Here is a 25,774-nt window from a genome sequence, read left to right as displayed (position 1 = left end):
TTCCAGTGTGGGAAACTGAGGCTCGGCTCCTCACCTAACCGACCAGACTGGTAGGTGCTAGAGGAGAGGAGGAAAGCCAGCCCTGTCTGGCTGCAGACCTGAGTCCTCTCTGCATCATGTACCTTGAGATACACACGCTCTGGGTGCTTTCTCTAGGAAAATCCCAAGGAGAAGGTAGTGGTTCTAGAGCTCTGCCTGGAAGCCACAGAGGGCAGGTACTTGGTGGAAAACTCCAGTGTGTGATTCACCCTCCTCCTGTGCCCTCATCAGGGAGGCCAACTCCCCTCCCGAGTTTTCAGTCTTCAGCCTGGGAGGTGGTGGCTTCCATCTGCTGCTCTGGTAAGAGAGGGCTGTCCCTTGCCTAAGAAGGGGATGGTACTGTGGTGGGGGGCAGAGGGAGAAAGAGAAGGGGCAAAGAACAAGAGGGGAGATGAGGGCAGGATGTGAGGGTCTAAGCCCCTTCCCCCGCTCAGCCCAGCTCCGGAGGGGACAGGACATCTTGGGACAGTGCCAATGGGAGGGCAAAGGCCAGGAGGGAGGGGGCTACAGCGCAAGTGTAATGGGGTGGGGGCAGGGACAGAGGGCTTGGCTTCCTGAGGTTGGATGTTGTAATCCTGATTCGTAGACTTTTGGCCTCAATCCCTCCTGTTACTTGTGGTATTTCTGTCCCTTCACTTCCCAATACTCTGTCTCTCTTTGTCTCACACACACAGAGAGAGTGGCTTTCTGTCTGGGAGTCCCAGGACAACTCGGATGGGAGTCCGTGCTGGGAGGAACAGGGGGAGTGAAGGTGGAGAGCATTCCCCTTTCAGGTCCCTGGGAATGATCCATGTATGGAGCTGAGCTGACTGCAGGGCACTGAGGTGAGCAGGAAGTGGAGGGGCTGGCTTGATCTTGGGGCTCGAGAGATAAGATGTGGGGCTGGACTTCACAGAACTATGGGGGGGGGGTCTTGGGGAGCGGGGGTAGGCAACTGCAATTCCCCACGCCAAAGAGAAAGTCTGGTATTGGGAATGCTGGGACAATGGGTGCCACCAAGTACCCCTCAATATCCACAGCACTGGGTGCTCAGGAACAAACCTGTGTAGCAGGAGAGTCTATTACCCGAGCTGGCCCTGGGCAGTGGGTAAAAGAGGGGCAGTCAGCTGACTCGGACGGTGGGGGAGGCAGGCAGTGCCCAGAGAGGTGGGAACTAACAATCACAGGTGAGGGGTGACAGTCCTTCCCTTCAGGGTCACTGGTGAGCCGGAAGCCAAGTGGCTCCCAAAAGAAGGAAGCAGCCTGGCTCTTGGGTTGCAGCAGGGGCGTGTTTGTGTCTAAGGTTGGGGGCGGTGTGAGGGAAGGCGTGGGCAGCCACCAGCAGAGCCAGGCTGCCCACGAGGTGTGAAGGACTACAGACAGAGCCAGGCTTTGGTGCCATGCACACAGGTATGTGTGTGCAAAGAGACGTGACGGAAGGCACCAGTGTGCGAGTAGGAATGGGTATTGGTATGTGGGTGTGGGCTGCAGCAGTGGCCAGGCCATTCTCACGCTGGATAGGCTGCCAAGGAGACTGAGCCCGGACCTGGCCACTGGCAGGCAGTGGCATTTCTGGCCTTCACCTGCTAGAGCCCGGCCAGGCTTCTATCTACACACCCAGCACCCCAAACAGAAAGTAACTTTGTACTTTCTAATCTCTGAAAGACTAGAGCCCAATGTGTGCATTGGTGTCTTTGCTTCTGGAGGGGAGAACCATCCCCTATCTCCATCTTCTGCCCCATTTTAATAAAGCAGGGAGACAGTCTGGGGAGGAGATGCTGGGGGCTGCCAAAGGGACAGAGCTGGGGTGAATTCTTGGGAAGATTTCCAGAAGTCATCTTTGCTGTGGACAACACTGGTTAAACCATTCTTAACAGATGAGAGGTAGAAAGGTGCAGTGGGGGTAGGCTATGCTGTTCTTTTGGCTTTTAAAAATAACCCCAAAAGGATAGCCACATCGTTTATTTTTACGTCTAATGTCCTCCAGGATATTTCTCCCCCTAGTCTAGCTTAAATCTCTCTTGCTGCAATTCCAGTCTCTTTCCCCTTAACTTAACCAGGGCTCTGAGCCAACTTTTCCTTTCACTTGCTCTTGCTTTCATTCTGCCATTCCAGTTTTTCATTCTTACCTGTAAGTTATGCTTCTTCCAATAATATTTTTGTTTAAAAAAATGTTTTATCCCATGTCAGTTCATGTTCTCTTCTGTCTCCTCCCCCATCCTCAATACAACCCAAATCCTTGGCACAAACTGAGTTCTGTCCTTGCTCTCCTTCAGCTTTCCCTTCATCCATCCCTTCAGTTACTCCTTTTATCCATCAGGTCTGCCATCCTACACCTATTGAGAACATCATGGTCTTAAAATAGTCACCTCTGGTCTGGAAATAGTAAGGCTTTTCTGCTGACCATTCCCTTGGGGACTCTTGTGTTTGGGCTTGCCCTGAGCTCAGCTACCCTATGGCTTGGCAAGCAAAGACAGTAGTTGCTGGGGCTGGGATTGTGGCTCAGTGGTAGAGTGCTCGCCTAGCATGTGCAAGGCCCTGGGTTCGATCCTCAGCACCATCACATTAAAAAAATAAATAAAATAAAGGTATTAAAAAAAAGACAGTGATTGCTTATTATGGATCTTACTGTTATTCTCCCACTGTTATTCTCCCACTCTTGCAATATCCCTGTTGAGCAGGGGTCCTTCTCTCTTCCAGGAAGATTTAAAGTTCAGAGAGGAAGTGTGAGTTGACTAAGGTCACACAACAAGACCCAGCTCCACCACTTATTGTCTTGGTAAGTTTATTCCGCCCTTCCAAGGGAGTTTTACTGAGCACCTGCTAGGTGCCAGGTACTGTTCTCTAATCTCTGAGCTTCACTTCCTCATATATAAAATGGAGCTAATAGTAACACCTACTTCAGAGACTTATGAGGAAGAGATTCAATAATGTACATAGAGATTAGTATGTTTTTAGCTCAGTGCTTCCTCGAATGTTAACCTTCTGTTGTTATTGTAATTAGCAAAATGTGGATGAGATCTCGGGTTTCTTCTCTGATGCTTTTGAGTCCATGTTTCCAAGTTTTCATTCACTTATTTGTTCATTAGTTTGATAATGATTCAGAGGCTGTTCCTTAGGGTGCCCCAGTTCTAACTCATTAGCAATGGTCACTTTGGGGTTCAGGTGTCATGGACCTCTCCCCTGGTCGAGCTCCCCTGTTCTTTCAACCTGAAGCTCTGGTTCTTTAAGTTCCCCTGGGGCTGTCCACTTCCTCCCAACCTGGAGCTCTCTTTTCTTCTCTTCTTCCCTCCTTCTCTCTTGTACCTGAGGTTCAAGGCCTCTGAATTCCCGGGTGACTCCTTGTTCTCCCTCCTGGATTGAGCTTGCATTAGAAGCCTCTGAACAAGTCCCAATCCCGGCATTTTACCCTGACATGCTTTCTGCTCCTGGGATAACCTGTACCCTCCAAGTCACCTTCAAAAATTTCCATAACCTCAAATGGCTCCTGCCCACGCCTTTCTAACTGACTTGGGCTTGGGCTGTTGCCTGGGTTAAAAGGACCAACAAATAAACACAGACTCTTCCTTAATAAAAAGACTCCCTTGTGTTTCTCTAGAGCCTCGGAGGAGCATGGAGCACTTGGTAGACCTGGTCACTTTGATTCCCCCAACACCCCTCCCAGGTGAGGGGTGGCAGGATGGGTGCTTCTCTCTGTAGGCTGGGGCAATGTCTCCTGGCATTTGCCTGGGAATAAAGGCACAAGTGGCTTCAGGCTGATTGTTTGTATGGGTGGAGAGAGGAGAAGGCAAACATGGGCTGCAGAAACAACTCTGCTGCCATTTGTCTCTTGGTGATTGACAGATGAGAGGATTGGAAAATAAAACTGACAGGGGCCCACATCATCCTTTTGGAGGTCCAGGGAGTTTGGGGATCTTTAAGAGGGGAGGGATAAAGGATAGTCAGTGATCTGCAATGACGGGCAGTTCTTACCAGGCTTGTCCCCACCCTTTTAAATAAGTACTTTTATTTATTTACTTTTATGTGGTGCTGAGGATCGACCTTAGTACCTCACTCGTGCAAGGCAAGCACTCTACCACTGAGCTACAACCCCAGTCCTGGCTTCCCTCTTAAGGAGACCATTTGGTCATCTTGGAGTCATCTGGAGATGACCACCACCCAAGTAACAATTGCTCTGGTGACCCCTCCTGGCATACAGCCCCTTAAGTTTTCTCATGACAGAAATGCAACTGAGAGAAGAGAAACGGGGTTCTTTTGAAGGCCTATACTTGGCCCTGGTGCCAGTTCTAGTCCCCATCCTGCTTTGTTCTGAGGTCCCACCTTCTCCTGCCCTTCCAATCAGACATCCAGGGCTAGCCGGCCCCATGTTTACCCAGAGTTGATCCATCACCTTGGCACAGGAATGAGCACACAACTGGGGGGGACAATACAGCCACCTTGGACAAACTGCCCTTTAACCCCCATCACCTCTGGCAGCCTTTGATTCCTTCTGCCCTGGAGGCCAGAGGCCGGGCTAGTGTCACCCACTAAATACTGAGGATCTGGGCGCACGGGCCAGCTGTGATGGTGACTGGCGATAGAGATCAAGAGCCACTTGGTCTACAATGCCCCACGCCTGGACTTTCACGGCAGCTCTGCTCCTGCATGGTCTTGGGCAAGTCGCATCACTTTATCTGTGGAGGCTTGACTTCCCTGTCAGCACATCTGCAAACTGAGATTTGCTCCCCATTTGTTTAGTCTCATGACTCTGAGAGCAAAGTGTAACTCTATGGAGAGGTGCCATGGAGAAGAAAAGCAATACTCCAACAGCAAAGACCGGGCTGGGGAGGGCAGGACGGTGGGGCCTGTGCCAGGGTCTTACAGTTCACTCCTCCTCCCACCAGACTTTGCCTCTCTGACATCTTGCTCCATCCCACGGGGACTCCCAACTCACTATCTGGCTATGGACAAAAAAGTGGCAGTCCATGAGGATGGGCCTCCTATGGTCTCCTGGGTCCCGGAGGAGGGAGAGACGTTGAACCAGGAAGGCGAGGACCAGGTGAAGGATCGGGGCCAATGGAACAACAAGATGGAGTTTGTGCTGTCAGTGGCCGGGGAGATCATTGGGCTAGGCAATGTCTGGAGGTTTCCCTATCTCTGCTACAAAAATGGAGGTGGTGAGTTCACACTGAGGTAGGCGTGGTGGGGAGAGCCGTGCACTGTGGCTGAGCAGTGCCTACCTGGGCCCCTCCTTCCCGGGCAGTGCGGTAACATGGAAGGAGGGCTGTCATCGAGTTGGAGGCCTGTGGTAGAGCTCCAGCTCCACCTCCAGCCTCAGTGTCTCCCTCTACGAAATGGGGATGATACCTCACAGGGATCCGGTGACTTTTAAATGAGGCAACAGCAGGACCAAGAAATCTGGGTCCTCCATTACTCTACACACACTCCATTCATTCATTCAACTAATATTACTGCAGGTCTATCTTGTGCCAGGCACTGTTCTCCATACAAAACAGAGCCCGCTCTGAGTGTTATATTTTGACAAAGGCTGACAGATTACAGACAAGAAAATGTGTACTATGTCAAGTGGTGATAAGCAGAGTGGCAAGAAGTAAAGCAGGGATAAGGGACAGGAAATGCTGGATCACTGGGACAGGCAGAGGGATTTGATATGGAAAACAGGGAGACCAGGAAAGGTTTTGCCAAGAAGGCAATATTTGAGCAAAGATGTGAAGGTGAAAGTGTGAATCCATGGTTGCATGCAGGATAAAGAACATTCCCAACACTGGGAATAGTGAGTGCAAAGGTCCTGGGGTGAAAGAGCAATGACCTGTTTGAGGAACACTGAGGAGGCAGTGTGGAGCTGAATGAGAGAGGAGAATAACAGGAGATGAGCTCAGAGAAGTAATGGGTTTAGATCTTGAATTCTTTGTTCCAAGTGAAATGGGAGCCATTGAAGTATTTTGATTGGAGAAATAATAACTTGTCTATATATTTTTTTCAGATGAAGAAAATGTATTTGATTGTTTTTTGGCATCGGTAGTAAAAGTTAACAAGGTCACAGTGGGGAAGGGCCAGATTTATTTTTTTAAGTGTGCCATTCAGTGATTTTAGTATATTCACAGAATAGTGCAACCATCATCAAAATCAATTTTAGAACATATTCATTGTCTCTAAAAGAAAGTCATGACTACTAGCTGTCACTCCCCATTCCCTCACCCCCTCCCCACTTTCAGCCCTGGGAAACCATTATCTGCTGTCTCTAAGGATCTACCTACTTGGGGTATTTCATGTAAATGGAACCCTTCAATATGTAGTCCTTTGTGATCGATCTGATTATTTTTTTTCCTCTTGAAATTACCTTTTTCTTTCATATTTTTTCTTGTCATACTGGAGGTTGAACCCAGGGGCACTTTACCACTGAGCTACATCGTCAGCCTTTTTTATTTTTTATTTTGAGACAAGGTCTCTCTAAGCTGACCTTGAACTTGCTATCCTCCCGTCTCAGCCTCTCAGGTTGCTGGGTTTACAGGCATGCACCACCAAGGCCGGCACCTTTTTTTTTTTTTTTTGGTAGAAATTATATATATTTATTATAAATACTAGAAATACTCTAGGTGGGTAAAAAGAAGAAATACATTGAGAGATAACCATGGTTTAGGAAATCCTTCTAAACACTATTTATATGTAATTTGACAAATGTTTACTGAGTATTCACTACACATGTTGCTATGTGTTTTATTTTTATTTATTTTTATTTTTTTAAAGAGAGAGAATTTTTAATACTTATTTTTTTTAGATTTTGGCAGACACAACATCTTTGTTTATATGTGGTGCTGAGGATCGAACCTGGGCCGCACGCATGCCAGGCGAGTGCGCTACTGCTTGAGCCACATCCCCAGCCCCAATTGCTATGTGTTTTAAAACTTACAGTTGTTTTCATGAACTGTTTATACTAATGACTCCAAAGAAATGGAAATGGAATTTCTTGAGTGGATCAGGATGATGGTGGGAGACTGACACCGGCCAGAAGTTAGGGGAGACAGTGAGGAGCGGCAGAAGTGTGCTTTCTTTCTTTGTCCCAGGACATAGTGTTGTGGATGAATCTAGGTTGCTAGAGCCAGAGCTGAGGGTTATCAAGTCCCAGAGGAGGCCTTGCCCCAGAACACAGCTAGGGCGATGCTTGTGGTTGGGTGACTGCCCCCAACTCACTGTTTACATCTTGTCCTACTACCTGGAAGAGAGAGCCTGAGGGCAGGAGGCAGGGCCCCAGGCTCTGGTGGCTGAGCCCAGGTCATCTCCAAGATGGCAGGATCAAAGAAAGACATTATATCTGTATCACTTTAGCTCTGTTGCTAAACCACCCAAAGTAAGGGTTTGATAAGCTAATTTATAGAACTGGTGTGTTGGAAACTCAGAGAGAAATCCAAACATGGAGGAATCAACATCCTCCCCTGCGCTACAAGGTCTAAACGTGTGACCAGCCTGAGGTGAGGCTCTTCTGAGGTCCCCAGCTTCTGTGGGACCAAAGCCCACATTTTAAAGTCAGAACGGAAGCCGTCTCCTTTATTAGAGAGAAGGACATCTGACAGCTGGCAGAAGGGGCCTGTGGGCCACATGCCCCATAGCTCTCCTAGAAAGTGCCCTGTGGGAGAACCCCAGAGCTACGTCCTTTCTCCTGAATCCTGCCCTCAGCCCTGGCACTGCAATCATCCACGAAACCCAAACCTGAGCCAGTTCCGTCACTGCAGTGTGCTCGCCAATGCTCTAGTAGCACTCAGGCTGGGGAGGCCAACGTGAGGCAACAGGACCGTAGCTCAGTGGAGAGTTAGGTGGCACTCTGGTCCAGAGGACATAAACCCTTCTTCACTCTCACATGTTACTAGGGGGGGCAGGGTGGTATAAGAGTTATGGAGGGCAATGTGAAATGCATGCCAAAGACCTTTAGGCAAGGTATATCCCCAAAGGTGGAAAGAACCCAGATGTCCTACAGTGGATGAATGGATAAACCAAGTGTGACATATACACACAAAGGACATTATTTAGCCTTAATAGAGAAGGAAATCATGATATATGCTGCAACATGATGCATCTTGATACGTTAAATGAAATCAATCAGGATAAATACTCCCTGATCCCACCTTCATGAGGAACCTAGAGTAAGCACGTTCATAGAAACAGAAAGTAGAACTGTGGTTGCCAGGGGCTGGGGAGGAACAGGAATGGGGAGTTGCTGTTCAATACGTACAGAGTTTCAGTTTGTGATGATGAAAAAGTTTCAGGAGGTGGATGGGGTGATAGTTACACAACTGCGAATGGACTTAGTGCCCCTGAACTGTGCACTTGGAAATGGTTAGAATGATTCATGGTGTATGTATTTTAACACACATACATATGCATGTAAAACAAAACAAAACAAAAGCTTATCTTTGGACTCAGCAATTCCTCTACTGGCAATTTGTATTAAGGAGAAATTAGACAAGTACATGAGGCTATGGACAATGGTCTTCACTGTGGTGGTGTTTCTAATGTACACTGAAAAACCCAACAAGATACTTGAAATATGCTAGAATTCCATACAGTGGAATACTATACAGCCAATAAATGATACTATATAGCCAATAAATGATTCATTGGTTGATATGAACGGGTTCATGATGAAGATTTTTAAAATGGTTGTCAAATAATCTATAGTAGGTTCTTGTTTTGCAAAAGAGAAATGAATGTGTGTGTTTATAAGAAAACTAGAAGGATTCACAGAGCTTTTTCCTTTATACTTCCCATTTTTTCCTACACATGAGAGAGATTACTTTAGAGGCATTTTGATGTAGTGGTTAAGATCAGGATCAGATTCCCCAGGTTGGTGCCTCTGTTTCCTCATTTATGCCTCAGTTTTTTGCATTTTAAACCCAGCCTCAGTTTTCTCTTCTGTGAAAGGGGATAGCAATAGTACTTACCTCATGGGAGGATGTTTTGTGAGGATTTTGATGTTGGTGAAGCATTTAGAAGAGGGTCTGAAACATAGCACCAAATAATGCCAGGTGTTATTATTAGGTGATGAACCAGAATCCACTTGCCCAAAGATGAACCTCTGAGGTGAGGTTGCGGCCTTGGTGATTTCTACCAAAGTGGGCACTGGGCTGAGGGGTGTCTTCAATTCCATCACATCATTTGCTGAACGTCTCTTAGCCTGGCCTCCCCTCAGTAGCTGCTGGTCAGTGCCTAATTATGTGATAGCTTTCTCTGCTGCGAGTCTCCTTCAGACCAGAGCCTGATGGGGGTGGGGGAACACTCCAAAAATTACTAGTGTGAAAATAATGTTTCCAAGGTGTTTTTTTTTTGTTTGTTTGTTTTTCTCTAAAATGTACCAAACTTGATAATTTAATAAGCATATCAAATTATACAGAACACATGTTTGGGTTCCAAAAATAATACACTGATGAAATTCGTGAAGCACACTAAGAAAATAAATAGTGCATATACTATTTCCTAATCCTAATTCATTCATTTCCTTTCAAAGGCCTTGCCCACCTCACGCAGGGTTTAGTCTGGAACATTTCCACCCATCACCCCTGACAGCATGAGAAAGGAGGAGGCCATCTTGGGCCCGGGGAGGCGTGAGGAAGACACTAAGGAGGAAGGTGCTGGAGGTCTGGGAGGGTCCCCGGGCTGAGAGCAGAAAGGTGTGGCTCAGTCTCTGCCTCTCCTCTCCTGCAGGGGCCTTCTTTGTTCCCTATTTCATCTTCTTCTTCAGCTGCGGAGTCCCCGTGTTCTTCCTAGAGGTGGCCCTGGGCCAGTATACCAGCCAAGGGAGCGTCACTGCCTGGAGGAAGATCTGCCCCCTCTTCCAGGGTGAGTATTCTGCCTCCTCCTTCCAATACATGGGGACGTCCTCATGCCTACCTCCTTCCAGCGTCCCTCCCTTCACTGTCATCATCCTCTCCGTGCTCACTGTCCCCTTTGCTTATCCACTCTCCTCCTGCACTAAGTGAGAACCAGGCTTTTCAGGGCCCAAGCTTACAAAGCTTGGGAAGGAGGGTACACTTCAAGAAAAACAGACAAAATGACAAATACCAAATCAGGTACAGAGCTTGGGATGGGTCCCTGCAAGTAAGGAACCCTAAAGTTCAAGCTTCATCAGCCTCATGGAAAGTGTTTCTGAGTTGATGTCATGGTCCCAGATGGGCCTACAACACATGCAGTGACAGGAATGATGCTGATGGGGATATCTAGCATCTATGGAGCGCTACCCTGTGTCAGGTCTCTTGTAAGCACCTTTCTCACCTAATTCTCTGGTAACTATTGGTTTCATTTTGTAGATGAGGAAAATGGGGTCATTCACAAAGGATTTGAGTGCAGATCTACCTGAACCCTTTCCCTCTTGACTATACCAGGGGCAGCTTCTGTTCCTCTCACAATGAATCTGTTGGCACTAATGTGAGCAGCCTGGGGCATCCTGCCCCAACCCCTCTTTAGTTGATTGGCCAGTCCCCTGGGGGATAGTGGGATGCCCAAGGGGTCTTCCTGTCCTTCAAAGGTTCTTTGCACATTTTGAAATGCAGAGAGGACTCTTCCCCTCATGTCAGTGCCTAAGGGAGCCCTGGGGATAGGCATTCTTGGGTTTCCTGGGCACAGTTCAAATTGGATAGAGGTGTCATGAGGAACATCTTGGTTACTGGGTAGGCTGGGTACCTGACCACATTGGGGAAGAGTGAAGCCTGTTTCATGCTGTGCTTCTGGAACATCCAGGGGGGTCCTTGTGGAGATAGCAGTGAGGGGCAGAGCAGAGCAAAGCTTGGCCTACCACGTTTCTACTCATAAGTTCTGGGCGCTGCAGGAGTTTCTGGGTGTTCTGCTTCGAACTCAGCAGTAATGTAAAAGTCCCACTCAACTGAGTTCTAACCCCAGGTCCAAGCAAGCTCCTGGGCAGCAGCAGTAGAGCCTGGCCTCTGCAGAACACCCTTATGGGGGTACCTGGCAGGTGGACATTGGATGGGTAGGGGAAGAGACTGTGAGACTGCGGCTCCTTTCCTCTTCCAAGTTACTGGGCTTCGCCTGGCCTGGGTGCTCCGGAAGAGGCTGGCTGAAGGTGTGTGCCCCTCCCCGCGGTGGGAGTGCAAGCTGCTCACTGCCTGCCCATTCCCTGCCTAACTGTCCCCTCCTCCTCCAAGCTCCCAGCAGCCTGTGCACAAAAGGACGCACAGGAAACGCACCCTGTGCTCACCCACACCGCCCCCTCTCCAGTCTGCACTCACTGTAGCTTCTGAATCACCGCAGGTCGCTCCCACACTCCCGCGTCCTCGCTCTGCAGGCGCCACCAGACCCCCCCCCCCCGCCCCCCGCGCTCAGGTCCCTCCCGCCCCTCGCTGGTCCTCGGTGTTGACCCGCTGATCCCCGCCCTGTCAGGTCCCGCCAAGCCACGGGGAGCACAGCGTTCAGGAGGCTGGCACAGAGGCCGCTTGTTTGTGCTTTCGTGGTCTGAGTGGGAGTCTGTGTGGCCCGGAAATATCCCCCAGGCTGGCCCACCGCTCCCGGGGGAGCCCTCGGCCACGGCAGCCCTGGCTCCTCAGCCCCCGAAGCGCCACAGCCTGGCCGCAGACGCGGGGGCAAACCGCCCTTTGCCAGGATGGGACAAAACAGTCGCGAGTGGGTTCTTCCCGCAAAGGGGCAGTTTGGTTCACGGTCAGCATTGATTTCTGAGCCAGCCCTTAGGCTAACGGGTTGTTCCACACAGGCCACAGTTAAACAGCATTGATTAGCCTGTGTCCTCTGTTCTCCAGAACTCAGTCCCGGTGGACAAAGTCCGGGTGGGCTTTGGCCTGGGGGAGCGCCACCCACCACCCCTCCCAGCTGGCTTTCATTCAGCCTGGCAAAATGCTGCTTCTAAAATGACTGTGAGGAGATTCCACTTTTATTTAATTAATTTTTTTTTTTTTTTAGGTACCAGAGATTGAACCCAGGGGTGCTTAACCATTTAGCCACATCTCCAGCACTTTATGTTTTTTTTTTTTTTTTTTGAGACAGGGTCTCCTTAAGTTGTTTAGAACCTTGCTAAATTGCTGAGGCTGCCCTTGAACTTGTGATCCTCCTGACTCAGCCTCTGAGTGGCTGGAATTAGAGGTGTGCACCATCACGCCTGGCAAGATTCCACTTTTATAGCACATGTTTCCATTAAAGAGACCAAGTGTACCCCACCAACCAGAGCCTGCATGATAAGCTTTAAAATGGAAGCTCAACTTTTGCAGCGAGGGGATCTGGACGCTGGGCCAGGCACATCATGTCAAGGGCCACTTCTCTCTTCCTGGCTGCTTTCTTTTTCTTATCCCGAGATAGATTTTTACCATTTCCCTCTTCTTACTCCTTTATCCTTCCTATCTTTTCATTTTGCAAGCAATACACAATTACATCAGAAAAACAGAAAAATGCAACAAGCAAAATGAAAAAAAAAAAAAAGCTTGAAAAAATAAACTAAAATCCTATCACTTCAAGAACTTCTTGCTAACTTTTGGGTGGAAATCTTTCCAGAGTTTTCTCATAAACAAAAATAGACTCTATCATTCTGTTGTCATATATAACAAATTAGAATTAAAAAAATAGACACTCTCAAATATGTGTTACAAAAATGGGAGAATATATAGGATGGTGATTTATAACCTGCTTTTCTTACTTGGAAAAAAAGGCTATAAATGGCTTCTCATGTCAATGAATAAACCCAACTCTAAGAAGACCCTTGTAGCCACACCTGGCAGCTTGTATGTGACTTTTTTTGCTAATGTTTATCTCTTGGATTCTCCCTGCCCCACCACCATTCACTCTGGAAGGCATTGGACTGGCCTCTGTGGTCATCGAGTCCTATTTGAATATCTACTACATCATCATCCTCGCTTGGGCCCTCTTCTACCTGTTCAGCTCCTTCACCTCTGAGCTACCCTGGACAACCTGCACCAATTACTGGAACACAGGTATCCATTCTTTCAGCCTCTGGGATGGTGTCTGTCCCTTGAGGTTGGGCCATGGTGGCTGGTGATGGTCAGCATATGGCAGAATTGGCCTCAAAGCTACCCCATGTGGGCTTTGGTGCCATTCTGCTGGCTGATCCTTCTGTGGGCCCTTAGATCAGCCCCTGGGAGAATGAAGTACAGTTGTGAGAACCCAGTGGGCCTGTAGCAAGAGGTTATCATTCGTCATTTAACAATATTTACTGGGCACCTATTATGTGCCAAACACCGCTCCAAGGCCAAGCAAGGGCAACCTGGACCCAGCCCTCTTCTGAGCTTACTGTAGAGATGTAGAAATAGAGGAAATAGACAATTAACTATGTAACAGTGGGAGGGAGAAGCATGTGAGCAGCATCAAGCCAGGAAGAGCTGCACCTGGCCTTGGTCCCTTGTCTGTAGATGGGGGTGATAGTTATCCTTGTGAACTACCCATATTGGGTGTATCATCTTCAGTCTGGATGGTGCCAGAGGTTGGTAGGGTGGCCAGCTGAGTGGCCAGACTCACTGAGAACAAGAGCAGTGAGCACAGGCCACATGAGGAGGAGGAGCTGGTCCCATGAACCTCCTCAGAAGTTCACCTCTGATACTCTAGAAAGTGGGGAGTCCAAAGGGACCCCTAGGCTGGTGGGGGGATTGGATGTGGGGACATCTCTCCCCATCATGTCCCTAACTGACATGCACTCTACTTTGTCCCCAACAGAGAATTGCATGGACTTTCTGAACCACTCTGGAGCCAGCAAAGTGACCCATTCTGCGAACTTCACCTCACCTGTCATGGAATTCTGGGAGTAGGTGCTGGGCCTGGTTGTCACATGCCAGGGGCCCCTAAGCAGAGACAGTCTGCATGTCTGAATTGTGCGAATTTGAAAGTCTGGGGTGCAAGTTTAAGACTCTCTGTGCATGCTTTCTAGCACTCATGCACCTCCTACCCCCCATCACTGAAGGATGAAAGAACAATTTCACATCCACCCACACTTGTCCACCTGTCCCCTTACACTCACCCCAAACCCACATGAGTCCACGTAGACTCACATTTTTCTATCCACATCATTTACAGTCTCACGAATATCCACCTACCCCCTCACATCCACCCCACACATGTCCAATGGTGTGCTGGAAACAGCCTCCACAGCCCCAGGAGAGCCCACTGTACCATCTCTTCCAAACTCTGTATTCAGTGATGTCACATTGGCAACCTGACACTGGCCAATGTGGGAGTATTTATACCACAGAAATGGGCAGGCCCTCCGCTCACACGTTCACCTTACCATGGGATTACGCACACTTCCACCTCCACCACGCCACACGTCCCTTCTCTCACAGGTCCCCACACATGCTCACCAACACCCTGTGTCTGCCCACACCCTCGCGCATGCAGGCCCTTGATTACCTAAAGTTCTCTCTCAGTCATACCGATATCTCCATCACCCCATACACATCTCTAGAGCCCAACAACTTTAGAGTTCAGCCCCTCCCTGCGATACTCACATTCTTGCCCATCACCCTGCATATACAAATATCTACTCTCCATGAACGTGTTGTTTATACATTCCTCACCATCCTCACTCTCTTTTTCTCTATCTGTACAACAGAGAAATCTGGATGAGTTAGAAAGACACAGATACCTATGGGATTATGATGATTTGGTCTTCTAACAGCCAGGGCCATACAGACCACAGGTGGGAACATGGCATGACCACAGGGAAGGTGAGCAGGGCTGGGAGCGGAGGAAGCCCTGGAATATGAGGCCTGTGGTGTCAGCTCTAAGAATCAGGACATGTGGTGATAGGCAATCATCCTTTTTAGCTTTTCACCTGGTTTTTAATTTTTCCCAATCCATTAGGAGACGGGTTCTGGGCATCACCTCGGGCATCCATGACCTGGGGAGCCTGCGCTGGGAGTTGGCCCTGTGCCTCTTGCTTGCCTGGATCGTCTGCTACTTCTGCATCTGGAAGGGGGTCAAGTCCACGGGCAAGGTGAGGTGTTCAGGCTCCTGTTGGGCTCTCTGTGGCTCCCAAAGTCCATGGAGACCCTTGGAGGGCCCTCAGGAGAACTGAAAGAGTGGTAGAGGGGAGATGCATGGTGAGAATGAGGGAAGTTGTAGGAAGGCAAAGTTTAGCTCCATACAAGGAAACACTTTCTTTTTTCAACAGACTTTAAAAGACCTGTTTATGTAAGCAATATTCAGAACAAAATAAGAACCATAAAAGTTCCACTGTTGGAGCTGATCACTGTACAGGCCACCAGCATGATGGCAGTTGGATCTGCTAATCCCTGTTGACTTTCTCTGTGTTGCCTCCTAGTTCCTTTCATAGGTATGTAGGTGTGTGTTTGTAGCCGTTATGTGTATATATTGCACAAATTAGGATCACACACTCTTACTTCAACTCAACTGCTTGTTGAGTTTAATACACACGGAGAATATTTTTAGCACAAGTCACAAACAGAAATGTCTTTGGGGTGGTGAGCTGCCAGTTGCTGATGGGGTTCAAGCCAAAACTGGGTAACAGTGGGTTTATTATATAGAAAGAATTGGGGTTTGAGCTTGATTTCCAACACAGAGAGCCTAAGATGCTGCTTCGTGTTTTTGAAAGCCAGGAATGGCAGGATGCTGACTGTTCTGATCAGCCCTACAGTTAGGCTGTTCCCATAGCAGCCTCCTCTTCTTTGGGTTGTTGTAAAAATAAAAGCAATACTAATGATAAGAATAATAGTAGTCCTAACCACACAGATGAGGCCGCTCCCTTGGTAAGGAGCTGAGTGTGGTCAGGGACAGAGTGGAACACCTTTTGTGCGTCCCTAGGATTGCTGAGCTCAGGCCACTGCTGCTTCCCCAACCCTAAGCCTGGAAAAGTACAGTCTGAATCTTCCTGCAAATCACTGTCCAAATCTGGCCACTTTTTCTGTGAGGGATGGTCCCACCCTCACCATGGCCATGGGGAGGGCAGCCAGGTTGAAGGATTAAGGCTAATCAGTTTCTGGGTTTCAGATGAGTCTTTGAAGGGTTGTGGGCAAGAAACTCACACCCGTGCCAGTCCCCCTCCTCCTCCCTGCCCCTCCCCCTGCCCTGCTGATGTGTATCTCACACTGGGCTGGGGAGCAGAGCCACTGGAATGTGTAGGGGAGGTGTGGAAAGTTTCCTGTGCTCTCCCCCCAGGCTGTTTCTATGATGTTGGAACCTGGTGGTGAGCTCTGTGTGACTGGCACTACCCGAGGGTGGGGGGGACCACTGGAGACTCTCTGCCGGGTCCTGGCTGCCTGGCTGCCAGGTCTCCACCTAGAGTGACCTTGGCCTATTTCTCTTCCAGGTTGTTTATTTCACAGCCACTTTTCCCTACCTGATGCTGGTCATCCTACTGATCCGAGGTGTCACCCTCCCTGGAGCCTATGAGGGCATCATCTACTACCTGAGACCAGACCTGCTCCGCCTCAAGGACCCCCAGGTGGGCACCATGTGGGACCTTTTACCTTTGAGGTAGAGGGTCCCGCCCCAAACCAGTCTGCATTTGAAAGTCTTCTATTTCTTTTCCTTTGGTAAAAAAGCAAGAGATGCCCACTGGAGAAAAATTAGATAACATGGAAGAAAATTGAAAAAGATTTAAAATCTCTTATAATCCCACCATTCAGGTACAATTTCTGTCTGCATTTTAGTATATTTCCTTCCAACCATTTTCACTATGTGGTTGGCACATGTGTGTGTTTTGACATATATATATATATATATATATATATATATATATATATATATATACATACACATACACATATATCCTTGTTTCACTTATGAGACTTTTCCGTGCTATCAGATTCACCTGTAAATGTATTTTTAACACCTGCATAATATTTCATCCATTCATTAGTCATTTATTTATTCAACAAAATATACTGAGGACCCATTACATGCTAAGTACTGTTCTAGTGCCAGGGATAGGTCAGTGGACAGAACAGACCAGTCTCTCTGCCCTCTTAGAGCTCATATCCTGCCCTTGGACATTTAGGTGATATCTATTTTTTCCCCCCACTCCTGGGGATTGAGCCCAAAGAAACTCTACCACTGAGTTACATCCCCAGTTCTTTTTATTTTTGATTTTGAGACAAGGTTTCACTAAGTTGCTGAGGCTGGCCTCAAACCTGTGATCTTCCTGCCTTGGCCTTCCAAGTTGCTGAGATTTTAGACATGTGCCACTAAACTTGGTGGTGATATCTATTTTTAAATATAGGGTTATCCCTCAGTATCCATGGGAGATTTGTTCTATGGCTCCCACAGATACCAATTTTTTGGATGCTTAAGTTGCATATAAAATGGCATAATGTTTGCATATAATCCAATGCAATTTTTCTATATACTTTAAATAATATCTAGATAATTTACAGTGCTTACTATAATATAAACGCTATAAAATTAGTTGTTATACTGTATTATTTAAGAAAAAAAATCTGTTCATGTTCAGTAGAGGTACATTTTTGGGGTGAATATTTTCGCTGTGGTTGGTTGAACCTGTGGTTGGTACTGGCTTTAGAGAGCCTTTTTTTTTTTTTTTTTGGTACTGGGGATTGAATCCAGGGTGCTTAACCCCTGAGCCACATCCCCAGCCCTTTTTAATATTTTATTTAGAGACAGAGTCTTGCTGGGTTGCTTAGGGCCTTGCTAAGTTGCTGAGGCTGGCTTTGAACTTGTGATCCTCCTGCCTCAGCCTTCTGAGCCTCTGGGGTTATAGGTGTGTGTCACTGCACCCAGCTGGTTCTGGCTTTAGAGAAATGTAGATTTCTACTACCAGTATTTGAGGATACCTTCTTCCTGTAGGGCCTTTGCAAGGTTTGATTAATATTTATTTTAATCTTTTATAACTTGATAGGTCCAAGCAGTATCATTTTATGATTTTAATTTAGCTTTTTTTTTTTTTTTTTTTTTTTTTAACTCTGGGCAAGGTTGGGCATCTCCCACATGGTTACTGGCCAACTGCATTTCCTCCTCTAGGACTTGTCTGAGCACATTTTTGCATGCCCATGAAGTCTTGGTGGTTTTTCTTTCTATTTTCATGAAGTAGCCTCTTTGCCCCAGGTCACAGCTGCCTAAGGCATGATGTAAATACACTGTTTGAATGAATGCAAGTGACTCTTAGCTCTGCCATGCAGGTGGGCCTCATCCATCTTGGGTACAGCTTGAGTTTACAGACTACACCTGAGGTAGTCAAGGGACACACGTGTCTTTGGTGCTTCCTAAGTGTCTATAGGACTAAAAATTGGCCCTACCTGTGAGAAGTCCACTGTGGAGAGAAGGGAGGACACTAGGGGAAGTATGTCACATGGACTAGTGTCACATGGGTGTGACATTCTTGGGGACACTGAGGGGTCGACTTGTGCTATGGCCAGGGGTCTGTTTTCCCTGGTTCTAGGCCGTGGCCACCCACTCCTGATCCCCGGCACTTTCTTGGGGTCTTGTGCAGGTGTGGATGGACGCGGGCACCCAGATCTTCTTCTCCTTTGCCATCTGCCAGGGCTGCCTCACGGCCCTGGGCAGCTACAACAAGTATCACAACAACTGTTACAGGTGAGAACTGGCAGGGCTGGGGCAGGGCAAGAGTGACTCCTGCCTCTCTGGGAGCTGAAGAGGGTCACAGTCCTGGAGGTGGGCCCTGAGACCAAGACCCACTGTCCTGGGCCCAGGGAGTGGCACATTGTGTCAATTGACATTCTGCCAGGCTAACTTTCTTTCTCCCCACTTTCTCTCTTCCTTTCCTTTCCTCCTCCTCTGACACCTGACTTTTGTCTCTCTCTCCCTTCTCCCTCCCTGGCTCATCCCCTCCTGCCTTCTTCTTTCCTCTTTACCCTCCTCTCCTCCCTGATTGGACTCTTCCTCTCTTGCTCTCCACCTTTGTCTGCATCAATCTACTCCCACAGGGACTCCATCGCCCTCTGCTTCCTCAACAGTGCCACCAGCTTTGTGGCAGGGTTTGTCGTCTTCTCCATCTTGGGCTTCATGTCCCAAGAGCAGGGGGTGCCCATTTCTGAAGTGGCCGAGTCAGGTAGGTGCCCCGGTCTGCCTGGGACCTGAGGGGAAGGAGAGAGGACCGGAGCCCTAGAAACTGAGTGGCAGGAACCTTTTAGCCTTGGAGGGACAGCGCTTGGCACAAAGCAAGGCTTTCGGAACTGCGGGAAGGAGGAGGGAGAGGGGAAGAGTGGAGTGGATGGACTGATGTGTGTGCGCATGGATGAAGGAATGGCTTTGTCCCCAGGGAGTAGAATAGCGGACTCACCCTGCTGTCTTGAGCAGCCCTGTCTTGAGCTAGCCGTGCATGTGACACGGACAGGACAGTGCAGGGGATCAGCGCTCTGCTGAGGGCAGCGAGACCCTGGATCAGCTGAGCATGCTGTGTGCCTGGCAGGTCCCGGTTTGGCCTTCATTGCATTCCCCAAGGCTGTGACTATGATGCCCTTGTCCCAGCTGTGGTCCTGCCTTTTCTTCGTCATGCTCATATTCCTGGGGCTGGACAGCCAGGTACGTCACCCAGCCCAGCCCTGCCCAGGTGACCTTCTTTCCGGCTTCTGCTAGTCTTGGCCTCACTGTTCTCACTCCTTTCCTCCTACCCATGAATCTGAGCCCTCCTTACTGTCCAGGGCTCGTGCTTGTGGTTGGTCAGTGGCTCCAGGCCTCGAGACCCTCTTCTGTGTGTGTGTTGGTGGGGGAGGGGTGCCCATTTTGTTCTCAAGGCTTGAGCCTTCCACATACACAGATGTCCCCCAATGCCCTCCAGCTTCTCCCAGATGCTCAGCACCAGCGCCAGCCTCCTACCTTTGGGGGCAGGATAGATCTCCCCTTCCATCCTCCCTGTTGGGACCCCTTCTTGTGGACAAGGGCAGGGCTGGCCTCACCCAGACCCCCGACTCCTTCTCGCGCATTAGTGTGGCAAATGGGATGAGAGAGGCCAGGACAGAGCTGGGTGGGGAGAGCGCTGGGCAGGGGCTGGTGGCCTCCCACACACCCTCCTCACCCCAGCTCCCCTCCTGGCCCACAGTTTGTCTGTATGGAGTGCCTGGTGACGGCCTCCATGGACATGTTCCCCAGGCAGCTTCGGAAGAGCAGGCGGCGCGAGCTGCTGATCCTCACCATTGCTATGGTGTGCTATCTGATAGGGCTCCTGCTGGTCACAGAGGTGAGTGGGGTGGTTAGCCTGCTTTGAGGCTCATCACAGGGTGACTTGGGGTCACTGCTGGCCCCTCTCAGAACCACTCTTTCCTTATCTGCTAAGTGGGGCATTGACACCTGCTCAGTTTCTCTCGCAGGGCTTGGGTGGATGGGAAAAGGTAAGCTGGAAGTGGTACCAGCCTTGCTTGATTGGATCTGTCTACATTAGTCAGGTCTCGAAGAAACCAAATACAAGCTGGGTTAAGCAGAAAAGGAAATTAATGGGGGTTGGGTGGCTGCAAAGTCTAGAGATAGTTGGATTTTAGGCATACTTGGATCCAGCTGCTTTAATGACACGGTCTCTTCTCCTGGCTCTCCTTTCCTCTGGTAACTTTGTCCTCAGGCAGGTTTTCTTCCTGTGATATCCAGGAAGGCTGGTACCACTTCCAGCTTACCTTTTCCCATCCATTCAACCCCAGTGGAAAGAATGGGCTTTTTCCTGAGTGTGGCAGGAGTCAGGGTCATGACTTAACTCAGGCCTGCTGCAGGGAGTGGCATACTCCAACCCAAAAGGAACAGAGGGAGGTGGGTGTCCATTCCCAGAGAATGGGATGCTGGGATGTTGAATGAAGGACCTAAGGTAGGGCCAGCATCCTCTTAGATGCAAGGAGTAACTTCCCTGGGCAGGGCAGGATGGCACCCCTGGTGGGGATTTGCCACCCTGGAGGAGCATGCAGCCAGCGCCATGGCCCCAGGCCTCAGCCCTGCTCCCTGCTCCACAGGGTGGGATGTATATCTTCCAGCTGTTTGACTACTATGCCTCCAGTGGCATATGCCTGCTCTTCCTCTCCGTGTTCGAAGTTATCTGCATCAGCTGGGTGTACGGTAAGGAGGCAGAGAGGTTGAGGACTGGGTGGGAGGAGGATGGGGCAGGGGAGGCCCCGGCAAAGGACAGGGTCTGCCTGAGCCAAGAGGTGAGTGCTTCCCGTGAGCCTTTGCATCACCATCCTGTTCCTGTTTCCTGGGAAGGTTAGCCACGGCCAGGCAGCCTGGCATCTCTCCTGAGGGTAGCGAGAGCTGGGACAATGATAAGACAGATTTCCTTGACCAGAGAGAGGAATGACCAATAACCATGCAGGGTGCTCTTGACGCAGAGGTGGCCTGAGGCCCTTCGCCAGTAGAACCCCAGTCGGAAGGGACTCTCAGGGTCACTTGGTCTGACCCTTCACAAATTCCTGTGTTCCCTTTCTAACAACCAGGTTGTCACCTGATTTTGTTTGAATACTTCCACAGGCTGGAAGCTCATTCTCGTGGTTTTGAAGCAGCCTCTTCCATCGCGGCTGCTTTACACATTTCTTTCTCACACTGCAGTGAATTCTGCCTTCCATGCATTTCCACTAACATCCTGGGGCCCCTCAGCCCTGAGATAACCAGCAGTGCTGTGGAATGCCTTAATGCCCTGCCATCCCCATGCCTGACTACTGGGGGAAAAAACCTTTTTTATTGAGCCATGTGCTCTGTGTCAGGCACCGTACTGGTCACTTTCCCTCTCACTATCTCAGAATCTCTATGACAGTCTTTTGCAGGGGGAAAGGGAGGTTCAGAGAGGTTACATCTCTTGCCTAACCTCTCACAGCTAGAAAGTGGAAGGGCCATTGTCATACCCCAGGTCTTCTGGCTCCCTTGCACCAGGTTGGGGACACAGTACCAATGTCAAAAGACTCAGGTGAAGCTACAAGTAGGAAGGATGATTATTTTGCTGCCCTAAGCCTTCCTGCTTGGTGTCCTTTCCTCTCTCTTACCTTCTCCCTTCAAGCTTCTGATGTTTTCTGGTTTTTTCTTCTACCCCTTTCCAAATCTTGTTCTCAGAGAGGATCTGATAAACTCAATCACAGTGAGGTCTTAAACTGTTAAACCCACCTGGCAACAACTGGCTTTTAACTTTGGCTTTTAGAAGTGAAAGCTATGACTCTTTAATGGTGGGATTTCACGTGGCGGTTATCAGTGGGGAGGTCCTAGGGGTGTAGGGAGATGAGTCCCCTACATGGCTTTTCCCAGGAGTGGTTGGTTCTTCACTGCGAGAATACCAGCTCTGCCTAAGCAAATGTAGAAACCTATGGACATTAAAACAAAACAAAAACAAAACCAGTGTTTTCCCAAAGCGTAAATCAACCTTATCATGCTTCCTTTGGAATGCAGAGGTAGTTCCCCTAGAGTCTGAGATCCTGACCATTGTCCTGTAATTTTCTAACCCTGAGTTTGGTATAGTATGTGTGAGCACAGGGCTCCTTGCTGCTCTGACCCCAGTCAGATCCTTGTCTGCTGCACAGGTAAACAAGCATTTGCACTGCCACTGGGCCCCATTTCAGGCTCACACTTTCCTGTGTGAAGAGGACAGTGGGGGTCTCCACTCCATCCTTACACAGGAAGTCAGAGATGGTACCAGCCCCTGCTCCCTGCTCTCTGACTGGGGTGCCAGGGGCACATCTCATTCACAGCTGTTCCTGTTTCCCATCCCAGGATGGGTGGGTGGGTGGGAAAGAAGCCAGCCAGTCTTTCCCAAAGACCCATTAAGTTCTTCTCACTCTCTTTCCCCACGCTGGACCTGGTCAGGGGCAGACCGTTTCTATGACAACATTGAGGACATGATTGGCTACCGGCCTTGGCCACTGGTGAAGATCTCCTGGCTCTTCCTGACCCCAGGGCTTTGCCTGGTATGTGCCCAGTCTGCTTCCCCTTCCTCCCTCCTGCCCCCAGAAGACTTGTGGGGTGAGGGGCGATGCCTGACTTATGGACACCCACTTCCCCCTGCCCCACCTCTGTCTCCTCCTGCCTCAGTTCTGATGCCTTGGGTCACGATTTGCAGTGGCTTTTCCTGTCCCACCTGGGATGCACCACAGTGCATCTTGCTTGTCTTCTGTCTTGGACTGTTCAAGTGGCCAGGGAGGGACTTTGAATGTCCCTCTGTCTCATCCGCATCTGCCCTTTCCTCTTCCCAGGCCACTTTCATTTTCTCCTTGACCAAGTACACGCCTCTCAAATACAACAACGTCTACGTGTACCCTCCCTGGGGGTACTCCATTGGCTGGTTCTTGGCTTTCTCCTCCATGGCCTGTGTCCCACTCTTCATTGTCATCACCCTCCTGAGAACCCAGGGTTCCTTCAAGAAGGTAGGTGCCGGGCGCAAGAGAGGATGGGCTGGTTGCACACACAGGCTCTGCGTGGGGTGGGGTGGGGGGGCCTGTGGCCTCACAGAATCTCAAAGAGAAGGGCTTTGACCGGTCCAATGGCTTTACTTTCAGAAACCTTCTTGACCTCTGGTAGATCATCAAGGGTAAACTGTAAAGGGTTAAGGGAAGCCAAGTTACAAGAACATAGAGAGACCTAGACACAGAAGCTTAAAGAGCATCGATACCTTGCTCTTGGAAAACTGGTAAGCATGGTTCACTCCACACACAGGCTCCTGACTTCCTTTCATCTTAAGCCTGCTTGGAGACACTGAAAAAGGCTCCCTGTTGGGAGTTTGGGACATGCCTTCCTGGTAGAGGCTATGGCTAATGACCCACAAAGACGTTCCATCTGTCGAAGTCTGTCTGGCCTACAAGTAATAGAAAATCCACCCTATAACAGTTTAAGCAAATCGGTTTATTTGTTCTTTGACATATCAAGGAAATCAATTGGGGGCTGCTAGCATTTGGTTTGGCTGCTTAAAGGGGACATTAGGGACCAGACTCTTCCTTTATTTCTGTGCTTCCATCCTGAACACATTGTCATTTCATCATGCTTATCACTTCATAGTCACACAAAAGCAGTTATGATTCCAGTCGTTACATCTGCATTCAAAGAGAGAAAAGGGAAGGAGATAGGACCAGTGTCAATAGCAATAGTAATAGTTGTACCACTGATAACAGGAAAAACAATAGATCCTTATGAGCACATACCAAGAGTAATAAAAAGAATAGTAGTGATAGTAATAACAAAAATATGTACTTATTGATCACTGAACAGTGTGTTCTATTGTTATCCTCATTTTATAGATGAGGAAACTGAGGCAATCGCGTGAACAGAAGAGTTGAGTGAGTTGCTAGGGGTGTGCAGGTGGTTGGGAGCAGGGCCTGTACTGGAAGCCAGGCAGTGCCCTCCTCCTCGCTGTGTTCTTGACTTTTCTCTTGAAACACTCCTTTGTCCCTGCGTGCCCGGCTCTGAGCTGAGCCCAGGCTCACACATGAGGAGCCATCCTTTCCTCCCTCACCAAAAGTATGCACTCACCGCCTCTCCTCTCCACAGCGCCTGCGACAGCTCGTCACCCCCGACTCCAGCCTGCCACAGCCCAAGCAGCACACACATCCTGACGGAGGTACCAACGGGGGCTGCGGGCTCCCCCTAACGAAGGAAGGGCTGATTGCTGGGGAGAAGGAGACCCCCTTGTAGGAAGTGTCCACCCTCCACCCCGAGGGAACAGCCCTCTCCTCTGACCCTGGCCGCAGTCCTGCTGAGAACCTTGGAAGGAACCCTGGGCACCTGCACCCGGAGGCCACCCACTGTCCTCCTGGCAGTGCTCCACGTGGCTGTATTTGTCATCTACTTCTGACCCAACCCGCTGACTTCACGGATGAGGAGACTGAAGACCAGAGGCAAAGTGACTTTCAAGTTCGTTTGGCTTCTTAGAGCCAGAGTCATGACTCAGACCTGATGTCCGTGTGCTCAGGCCCATGTCCCTCCCTCCATGCCCTGCCTTAATTAACAAGCACGTATGGACCACCTTTGCCACCTGCTGGTGTTCTTTGCCTTGCTCCATATCTGCCCAGTCACACTGTCTTGGGGTGGGAGGGAGGAAGGGAGGTCCCTTCTGTGGAGGGGTGGGATGGGGCTCTCTCCAGACTGCGTCCTGCCTGGGACCCCCTCGGCCAGCCCATACCCACTGACGGATTTCCTTTCCAGGCGTTTTGCTGCTTTCCACGTTCTCTGCCCTGGGGGTGCCATGGGTCTCACTGAGACAGGGGCATGTGAGGGGGCCTCTTCTTTGCTCCCACACAGTTGCTTCCCTTCCTCACCCCTTTCCCTGCTCTCCCCACAACCCTACCAAGCCACACCTGCTCCTTCCCTGGCCGGGGAGGCTTCCAGGAGGAGGAAGGCAGGGTGTGGATAAGTTGGTGTCCCTGTGTTCAGAAAGGAAAGGAGGAGAGGGAATGGGGTGGGACACTTCAGGATAGTGTCCTGGTGCACAGGAGACCACCCTGGGGAAAACAGTGTGCAGACAGATTGTCACCCAGAGCCACTGTTCAGTGGCCAGAATAATCATCTATAGTCTGGCCAGGGCGAGTCCCATCCCTGAGCCCCTGAGCCATCCCCAGAGTGTCTCCCACTCTCCACCCAGGCTTGTGAGGGCTTTTCCATTCAAGAGGGTGAGTCCATTGGTATAGTGGGCACACCAGATGCCCCAGCTCCTGGCTTCTGGAAGCTCCCATCTGCATTCCTCTGGACTGCTCTCTACACCTGTACTTGCCCTTATTAGACCGGGTAGTGGGGAAAGAAGGAGGTCCAAGAGAAAGGGGTACAGAAAGGCTCTCCATAGCTGAGTCCAGGGTCCATGTGAAAACCAACTGCGGAGCTGGCATGGTGCTCTCTATTGCCGCCTGGTGGCCCAGGAGAG

At 49.6% G+C, this 25,774-nt stretch overlaps 1 protein-coding gene across 6 annotated transcripts; it reads left to right on the top strand.

The window, feature by feature from the left end:
- The first annotated feature begins 215 nt into the window (after positions 1-215).
- On the top strand, positions 216-24,887 carry Slc6a12 (solute carrier family 6 member 12). 6 transcript variants are annotated; one of them, XM_046459791.2, is made up of 18 exons: positions 216-339; positions 714-863; positions 2,719-2,797; positions 3,617-3,682; positions 4,902-5,174; positions 9,715-9,849; positions 12,819-12,959; positions 13,696-13,783; positions 14,839-14,971; positions 16,304-16,438; positions 18,443-18,546; positions 18,897-19,021; positions 19,382-19,494; positions 20,012-20,149; positions 20,904-21,006; positions 22,735-22,835; positions 23,121-23,291; positions 24,409-24,887. In XM_046459791.2, exons 4-18 carry the CDS (start codon positions 3,631-3,633, stop codon positions 24,550-24,552), a joined length of 1,956 nt encoding a protein of 651 aa, XP_046315747.1. In that variant the 5' UTR covers positions 216-339; positions 714-863; positions 2,719-2,797; positions 3,617-3,630; the 3' UTR covers positions 24,553-24,887. The 6 variants fall into 6 exon arrangements, 5 of the variants coding, with proteins under 5 accessions (XP_046315747.1, XP_046315746.1, XP_046315748.1 ...); XR_006855156.2 differs by lacking the exon at positions 216-339 and adding an exon at positions 23,424-23,554 and having other exon boundaries at positions 648-863; positions 24,409-24,542; XM_046459790.2 differs by lacking the exon at positions 216-339 and having other exon boundaries at positions 650-863.
- The last annotated feature ends 887 nt before the right edge of the window (positions 24,888-25,774 follow it).

Source organism: Marmota monax, unplaced genomic scaffold (assembly GCF_021218885.2).
Source record: "Marmota monax isolate L192 unplaced genomic scaffold, Marmota_monax_Labrador192_F-V1.1 WCK01_AAM20220418_F8-fsc00163, whole genome shotgun sequence".
Taxonomy (NCBI): Eukaryota; Metazoa; Chordata; class Mammalia; order Rodentia; family Sciuridae; genus Marmota; species Marmota monax.
The sequence above is the reverse complement of the archived record's forward strand: the minus strand, read 5'-3'. Positions and strand labels throughout refer to the sequence as shown.